This window comes from Hypomesus nipponensis, chromosome 25 (genome assembly GCF_054491055.1).
Source record: "Hypomesus nipponensis isolate SF chromosome 25, ASM5449105v1, whole genome shotgun sequence".
NCBI lineage: Eukaryota > Metazoa > Chordata > Actinopteri > Osmeriformes > Osmeridae > Hypomesus > Hypomesus nipponensis.
Window position 1 is genome coordinate 6,041,257 of NC_140385.1, and position 8,744 is coordinate 6,050,000.

The 8,744-nt window shown below is 40.5% G+C and overlaps 2 protein-coding genes and 1 long non-coding RNA gene across 11 annotated transcripts in view; 2 read left to right on the forward strand and 1 right to left on the reverse strand.

The window, feature by feature from the left end:
• Positions 1-1,048: 1,048 nt before the first annotated feature.
• On the reverse strand, positions 1,049-2,652 carry LOC146222057 (uncharacterized). The gene is made up of 3 exons (XR_014746749.1): positions 2,539-2,652; positions 1,651-1,768; positions 1,049-1,575 (listed from the first exon to the last, which is right to left on the reverse strand). It is a non-coding gene; the product is annotated as an uncharacterized LOC146222057 (long non-coding RNA).
• A 70-nt stretch (positions 2,653-2,722) lies between these two features.
• LOC146222058 (cornifelin homolog) lies at positions 2,723-5,229 on the forward strand. Of its 8 annotated transcripts, none has more exons than XM_084691561.1 (5): positions 2,734-2,867; positions 3,359-3,381; positions 4,141-4,263; positions 4,489-4,649; positions 4,837-5,229. In XM_084691561.1, exons 3-5 carry the CDS (start codon positions 4,143-4,145, stop codon positions 4,987-4,989), a joined length of 435 nt encoding a protein of 144 aa, XP_084547687.1. In that variant the 5' UTR covers positions 2,734-2,867; positions 3,359-3,381; positions 4,141-4,142; the 3' UTR covers positions 4,990-5,229. The 8 variants fall into 8 exon arrangements, with proteins under 8 accessions (XP_084547688.1, XP_084547684.1, XP_084547686.1 ...); XM_084691565.1 differs by having other exon boundaries at positions 2,737-2,830; positions 3,353-3,381; XM_084691563.1 differs by having other exon boundaries at positions 2,746-2,857.
• A 1,213-nt stretch (positions 5,230-6,442) lies between these two features.
• Positions 6,443-8,744, forward strand: part of LOC146222059 (cornifelin homolog B-like) — a 2,437-nt gene continuing 135 nt past the window's right edge. Inside the window, exons 1-4 of one of the 2 annotated variants that reach the window (XM_084691856.1) lie at positions 6,443-6,783; positions 7,776-7,889; positions 8,050-8,210; positions 8,478-8,744. The exon at positions 8,478-8,744 is cut by the window's right edge and continues 135 nt beyond it. In XM_084691856.1, the coding sequence (XP_084547982.1) occupies positions 7,778-7,889; positions 8,050-8,210; positions 8,478-8,699 (495 nt within the window). In that variant the 5' untranslated portion in view covers positions 6,443-6,783; positions 7,776-7,777 and the 3' untranslated portion in view covers positions 8,700-8,744. Of the gene's footprint in view, positions 6,784-7,695; positions 7,890-8,049; positions 8,211-8,477 lie in introns of those variants that run through there. The other variant, XM_084691857.1, reaches the window with a different exon arrangement.

The following is an 8,744-nucleotide window of genomic DNA, read 5'->3' on the forward strand; positions in this document are numbered from 1 at the left end:
GATAGGCAACCTACCTGACATCACAATCTATTTGTCAATTTCGTATACCATGTTACAAAAAACTGAACCACAAAGTGGCGCTTCACCCAAAATGTCACCTAAAATGTGTGTAGCTTATTGTAAATATTCAAACACTGCATTAATATCTACACACAATTATACCATTATAAAATATATATTACTGTACAATATTTACATATTGCTCTCTGCTTTAAAGCAAAATTCTGAGGTGCTTTGCGAGCACCCGTTTGTGGCATTTTAACGGGGCGGATCTTCGGTTTTTCAGTATGGAATTACGCCCTGACCTTCATCAATCGCCTGTCAATCAAAATGTGACATCCTTGGTTACGGCGCTGACAAGTGACGTCCATTGTTTCAGAAGTTGGCGGTAAGTATTTACCTAAAGATGTTCCGATAAAAATTATAAATGCAGCCTTTCAGGCAGAAAATTAGTGATTAACTCTGCCAAATTAATGGTAGGATAACAAAAATCTTCGGCCCCTGTCTCTTCACCAAGAACTAAGTGAACGTCATGAGTGACTAATACATTTTGTCCTTTCGTTGTTTCGGGTACACAAATTAGATAAGCTTGGGTTCGTCCCCTTGCTTTTCCTGGGACTCAAGTCCAAAATGTCCTGTGGCTGGTCTGAGGTGGTGTGTCCTCAGGAATTGATGGATGTGAATGGGACAGCCATCAAAACCATAAAGGACATTTTTGACAGTGCTTTGACAAGTAGGTGACAGACCACATGTCGATATATGTGTGTAGACATATTGTAGACAGATGTGTCAGATGTGCCTAATAGGCTATATCCCACCCATTGACAGGTATCATGATAATGAGATGATCTGTGTTCAGTGAATGTTATGGCTGATCAGTGTACACGTACTAGAATTTTATTCTAAGGAAGTGGACACTTAAAACAACAATGTACATAACTCATAATGATCATATACTCATTTGCATTGATATGTATTTGTCTTCAGTTTTCTACAGAAACAGTGATATTGCAGAAGCTGAGGACATCTGCCCCCCCCCCCCCCCCACTCCTGCAGAAGCTGAGGACAACTGCAGAAAATACTTTCATGCATTCTTGCTAAACCCAGATCGACAGTCATTCATATGACATTTGTAGTCTATCAGCAGTAGTCAAATTATATCATGTTCATGTTGTGTACGGACATACCACTCTCAGCCCACTCCTGAACATCAGTCACCCACTGCAGGATTGTGGAGATGTCGACTGACAGCTCTGTTGTTAAGGCCTCCAGGCTGTCTTTTAGTTGTTCGCAGACTTTGCTTGGTCTAAATAAGGAAAGAAAAACACAAATGCTTATGCACTTTACGACGTACGACTTAAACAAAGGCTGAATGAGATGGTTGATCTACAGGATATATATGTATATATATATATATATATATATATATATATATATATATATATATATATGGCTTTATTGCATTGAGAACATTCCAGGGTGCCTTCAGGAACCGTCTGCTGAGGTAGGAGCTCATGTGCTGGACCTTGGCTTGGTTCCATCCCATGCACAAGAGTGTGATCATGTCAGTGCATGCTGCAATGGAACATTGGTCAGTGCAAGGGCATGCTCTAGAATGCATGTTGACGTGAAAGAAGGGAATATGCTTACCAGTTTTTGACATATATTTTGTGGAAATGGCGATCCTGGAGAGGAAGGCGTTGGCCTGCTCCACTTCTCCTCCCAGGGTGCAGGCAGCATTCTCCTGGAACCTCCCACCCCATTTGATCTATTGGGCCAGAAGACATGCCATATAATATCCAGTACATGTACAGATTATGTGAGACTAACATTAAGCTGTTGTTAAGGTTTGCTTATGTTGATTTGGATATCTCCATTAATTGTGCATGCGTGGAAAACGTAGTTCCAAGAAGTCAAGACCAGATCATGTAATTGCGTAGCCTGGCTCTGCCCTCCTACGTACTTCCGCTCAATTTGCATTTTGCTTCAGTACTAGTACAAATGAAATGTACGAGGGTCTGGTTAGGACCAGGCTAGTAATTGCGTGGCTACGAAGCTAAAATCAAATAAGTGGATATCTAGTTAGCAACTAATGGTTAGACCTGAGCTTCGGTGCAACGTTTAAGTAGCTAGACCAGCTAATTAGCACTGATAGCACGGGACAGTGCAATATTATTGCTCAAAAAAATTATTAACAGAATGTTGCTAGTCTAGCTTGCTAACCAATAAACTGGTGAACACGAGTACTTGTAGACAGTCTTTTTCTTCAGCAACCGTAAAAAAGTTATTTTGAGTGCGCACTCATATGGTACTCTCCCCTTTGAGGTAAATGTAAAAAGGCGTAACGCTACAACACTTTATCGCTCAACAATGCACACCCCGGAACTGCCTCTCAACCAATCAGAATGCTTGATTTCATCTACCCGTATTATAAGTAAGGAATAAGGTACTCAAGGCAGTACTTTATTTTCAATAAAGTACGTGTTCAAGTGTGTCGAAGGCCCGAAGCGCAGCGGAGGGCCAGCAAACCCTGAATACCTTATTGCTGAAGTATTATAATTGGACCAATAGGCTGTTCTTATTGGTCCAGAGATGTTCTTAAAAGTTAACAAATCCGTTTGTATACCTCCTGAAAGTTCGCAGAAGTAAACAAACGTTGTTTTTTTTGGAAACTCCACAGAGTTGTTTGATATGTTGTCTTGGAGATGTAGTGACGTCACCAGTTTTAACAAATCTGTTTTCAAAGGCGTTTGCAGACCTGTCGAAGAGTTAAACAGTTGCAGTTTGCTGTTTAGTCTTATGTGCTTCCTTAGTTGCTGATTCTTCTGCGGTGGGTTTGTTTTCTCTAGGGGAAACGGTACGAGATGGTTGGTACTTACAAGATTCATGGATATCCTGCTTATCCTGTTTCTCTGAGCCGTTCATGTCATGATGACGAGCCAATCCTCTCAGTTTCCAGGTTTCCAGAATGCCCACTCCCAGTTAACAAACAGCCTAGCCTAATATAATGACAAGTATAATGACAATTCAATTGGGTTAATAATTCACACTTAAAGTGTAACCGTACACTGAAATGACAGCTAATTTTTTTTTTTCTAAATTAACGAATTCTTTTTTAGTAGCTTTTCCCCTCCAGTCAGTCTTTTACACACATTGTTATAAGTTCCTTCTAAACTGTAAGCCTTACACTTACCTAAACAATGTTCTCTCTTCTAATGATGTTTACACATCCCAAACAAATGTCATGACTAGAAAATAGTGAAATATGGTTGTGCGTTGTGACATGGGAGGCTGTGTCTAACAGTTCAATTCAGTCTTTTCACTTCAGTCGTCCTCATTTCAACCTTTAAAGACACAGAAGAAACCGATTTTTTCTTCCAGGTATGTGTTTTATTTTTGTTATTATTATTTATTAAGAAAACCTTTTTCCGTATTCCGTTCAATGGAAAAGAATGGAAACTCTAGACATGGTTCCTGGATTTTGATCCTGACATATTATACTGAAATGACAAAGAGAGACATAACTGTACAGCTAAGACTGCTTTATATACAGTATATTTTAGTAGATGCTTTATATTGTTTCATTTAGTATTTCCTTAGTATACCTTTTTAGGTTACCGTTTCAGGTTAATTTTTTCAGGTTAATTTGGCATTTTTAACAAGTAAACTTTCCAGCTACATTGGAATTGTTGGTCCTGTTCTTCTCGACATTTTTCTAGTTTAATTCATAAATGCGAAGTGAGCTAATCATTCTCATAAACAAAGTATGTAACGCATACAAATTAATCTAACAAACCATCAAAGTGTTTATGTATTTGTAAACTGTATATAAATTCTATGCAATGGGAAAAGTCCACTAGTGTACATGGTAGGTAAGTAAGTAAAGCAAAGACAAAACAGGTGCGTTCGAGAATACAAAACAGAAAAGAAAAGCATGTCTTTTTTTTTTTCTTTTTTTTTACAAAAAAAGCTTTTGAGATGTCTGCGCAGACACATTAATGTGTTGTAACAATCGGATGATAAATTGTGATATGAATTCCTTTATTTTAACTTTAGGAATTTGGGGGACTGGTCCCCCCCAAAAAGAAAAAAATACTGATGAGTTTTTACATGATTAACCCATCGGTGTCCACGTTGCAGCCATGGCGATGCATCCGGTATCCGTGGTGACCCATCAGCCTGGGACGTTCCTGGCTGCAGCAGGCTTGAAGACTGAGATGTGGACCAGCGGCATCTGTGACTGCTGTGAAGACATGCAGACCTGTTAGTGCCAAAATAAAACAAAACGATCCCTTTAACTGTGTTGTAAATACGAGAGGTCATTCGAAGTCTATTCATATTTGACATGTTTTCCCTCCCAAAAAATTCAAATGTGTGTTTGTGCGTGTGTTTTTTTATGTGTTGGACTTCTGGCTTGCCTTTGTGTATGCATTTGTCTATGCAAATGTGTGTGTGTGTGTGTTCCTGCCCGCCCATATGCTTGTCCAGGTTGTCTAGGGTTCTGGTGTCCGTGCTGCCTGGCGTGTCAGGTGAGCTCAGGCCTTGGAGAGAGTCACTGTCTCCCCCTGCTGGACTGGTTCAGTGGTGGAATGATCCCTCCTATATCGCTGGCCCTCAGGAGCACCTTGAGGGAGAGGTACAATTTACAGGTAGAGAACACTATACTGTTACACCTTATCCCACTGTTTCTACATGTAGAGTTAAGAAACAAGCTTATGATGATGATTATTATTATGATGTCAGCCAAGCCAAAACATGAACAAAACACCACATCATTATTTTGAAGATATTAATGACTCATCACTTCTTTCAACCTTCTCTCCACGCTTCATGCAGGGCAGCGTTGCTGACGACTGCTGCATGGTCACCTGCTGCTCCAGCTGCAGCTGGTGTCAGATGGCCCGTGAGCTCAAAGCTCGGGGGAACACCACCATCCAGATCAATATGAATCCCTCCCAGCCACCGTATGCCCCTCACCTCTCCAATTAAAAGTGACATGGACCCAAGAGATGGTTGGCCCAAATGGTTATTTTAAAACACAAATGTTGAGAGAATATTAGTGCATGTATGGGTTTAATATAGGATGCTTCCCTCTATCACCTCTCTCTGACTCATCCTGGGAGTTTTTCCATGTTTGCTTTGAGGATCTTAGGTTGACAAAGGTCCAGTTTTACGGGCGTATGTGAAGCCCTCTTTGACTTTGCTTGGAAAAAGTGCTCTACAATTAAAAATGGATTTGATTAGTCATTGATTCATTCTCGTTTGCTAGTTCCCTTGTTGATTTTTGACATATAATCCACATTATGTGGGTTGTATTGGTAATATAAACAATACCAAGCCCTGTAGTTTGAGTTTTATATAACCTCACCTATATACCATTTTACTCTCACATATAAACCATTATACTTTTGCACATAAACGACTTGGTCTCACATACACCATAACCTCACATATATACCATAGTATAAAAAAGCTCAAAACGTCTAAATTAGCTAATATTATTGTGCACAAGTATTTTATTATAGTTAATATTTAAATTAATTACGTAATTTCAGGAACTGAGAATTCAGTACTACTTCCTTTTCAATCAAATTTCCTTCTGTTTCAATAAAACGTTCACATAGACAAGTATTCTCTCTTACACATCCTGTTATTCTCTTATATTTAAAATGCAATTATGGATCTTACATATAACTATTATTATTCACATAGACAAGTAATCTTACTTACATACTATCATTGTGTTTCACACAAACTATTTGTCAATCTTACATATATTGTCATACTTTAGTACGATGGTGCTTATAAGAGGGTATTTTTGTGTGTGTAAGAGAGAAAAGCAATCTGTGTAAGAGCGTATGATAGTAAATGAAGGAAAGTTCGACTGTGCATGTAAGAGAGTATGCCAGTTCATGTGCAAGAGTATGATGGTATATATGTGAGAGTATAATGGTATATATGTGAGGTTATGGTGTATGTGAGACCAAGTATGAATTATGGCCTATACGGCCTCTCATATGTGACTCTGACATTACACTTACACTGCAATGAAGTAAAGAATAATGCATTTGCTAAACTCTGTCTCCCTGCTGGATGGGGTCAGTGGTGGAATAATCCCTCCTGTATCTCTCTCAGTAACACCTTGCAGATGTCTACAAACCTCAGTCAACACAACACACTCACAATGAACACCAGGATGCCAATAGAACTCCAATATCCTGTATTCCAATGACCCACTTGTGGTTTCCCTCCACACCTCGTCCAGGGGAGCGCTGTCGATGACCGTGGTTCCAGACCCTGTGCAGGTCGCTGCACATGCCCTCCCAAACCCTGAACACCTTGGAGGCCAATCCTACTGACAGAATATATTACCATCTTTGTCATCTGACACTATCAGAATCTGACTGCAATAAGTAATTTCTTTGAATGGGTGAAGACCATTAGACCAGACAAAAATCGGACCAAGGCGTTCAATATTAATGAGTTCAATTGAAGATCTTCTCAAAAATCTCTACCCTGGAGACCGGCAGATTCGGCCAACCCTGCAACAGCACCTGCTTCCTCACTCTAACCACAAAGATGAAGGAACTGACATCATTGTGATCAAAAAACACAGGAAGCATGATAACCCACAACCACAGGATGTGCTGCTGAAAGCTTATTGGATGTTTAGGTGGGGACAGGAAATAACGGTCCTGATCTCGGAGGGTTCTTGAGAATGTGAGAAGAGCATCTTCATCACACGCAGAGCCGTACAGCCCTTGTGACGAGACCTACTGAAGGGTAAGAATGATAAGAACTCATATAAGATGACGAAACAATCTAAGAATCTGGGAACATTAGTTCATAAAAACAACTGTTGTTTTGTGTGAAGGGTGCATCTCTGCCACATCTTTTACTTTCTTAGGAACTTTTTGATTTAGATTCAAGTACAACTAAACCCTCAAACTAAAAGTGATCTAGAGTTTACTACGTGATTGGAACGGGCATACACAGCATGGCATATCGTCCTCTCAAGTAAGGGCCTTTTCCCACCACGTGGTTCTGAAAACCTCAAACTTCCTCTGACTGATACACAACCTGAAACCCATGTTTATATAAAGATCTTGAGTACCCGATCTTATTTGAATGACTCGTAAATAAGGTTATTGAGAGTAGGACAGATATATCGCGAGATTGATCCTTAAAGGTTCAAATTAAAAAGGCTAACTCAAGGAGCATTGCCGTTGTATTCACTTGTTGAATAGCATTAGTTTCTATTCAGTACTCAGAGAAGCGTCCTTACAGGGTATAACTTTAGTTGTTTGAGAAACATTAAGTCGTTTTGCATGGACAGGTTTGAATCAGACAGTTTTTGTACAGTTGTCCCAGGTGGGCCATTCCATAAAAAGAGGACATTTTGGATTTGTACACAATTTTAGAAAAAGGTATGGTGCCATATCATGATGTTAAAATATCTCAATTAGGAGCTACCATCCATCTACATGTTATGTATTTTATGTGAATTCTGTTACAGTCACTTACCTACTTGTTTGAACACTGTACATAAACTGCCCCATGTTACACTGAGATATTTATTAGTTTGCTATTATCATATTCAAGAGGCGATGGAAAATGCCTGGAAGAACAATGATGGGTTGCTGGCCAGGTTACCAAAAAAGCCTGCTGGCACTCATACTGCATTATGCAATTACACTGTTTATGGATATTTAGATTTCAGTGTCGGTTTTGACGTTGACTTGAATGAACTCACTGTTGTCCTGTCCATGGTGCAGCCATGGCGATGTCAGTTGTGACCACGCAGCCTGGAATGGGTATTCTTGCACCAGGCGTGAAGACTGAGATGTGGACCAGCGGAATCTATGACTGCTGTGACGACATGCAGACCTGTTAGTGCCAGCAAAACAGAAAACATATACATATTTTTTATTCTTCTTGCATTTACGTGTATGAAACACATTCACATGGGTGCTTGACTGCGGGGGTTTGTGTATGCATATGTAAATGTGTGTGTGTGTGTGTTCCTGCCCACCCATATGCTCCCTGCAGGTTGTCTAGGGTTCTGGTGCCCATGCTGCCTGGCGTGTCAGGTGACCTCAGGCCTTGGAGAGAGTCAATTTCTCCCCCTGCTGGACTGGTTCAGTGGTGGAATTATCTCTCCCACATCTCTGGCCCTCAGGAGCACCTTGAGGGAGAGGTACCGCATACAGGTACAGAACGACCTACCAACACTTCAAACTTTACACATGTACTCATACTTCTTAACTTTGCAACACATGGTGACATAACTGCCATTAAGATTTGATGGAATTATTTGATGGAAGATGGAATTATTGTGGAAACAAAATATCATTTTCATGTTGGGTTAAGATGGTTGTTGATGTCTACAGAGCCCAGTAAACAACACAACCACTCAGAAGGAATGCCAGGATGTCAATAGAAACGTTATTTCCTTTATTTCAATGACTCCAAACCAGGGCAGTATGGCTGACGACTTCTGCATGATCTACTGGTGCAACAGCTGCAGCTGGTGTCAGATGGCCCGTGAGCTCAAGGCTCGGCGCACTGCAGTCCAGCAGACCACCACCACCACCACCTTCGTGCACCATGCCAGTCCAGGTGTAATGTACCCCCCTCAGCAACCCTACGGCATGCAAGCTACACCTGGCGCTGAACAGTGCATGACTTTGCTGGCATGACATGGTTCAAGCTATGAGGAAAGGGGAAGGTTCTAGTCAGTCAGT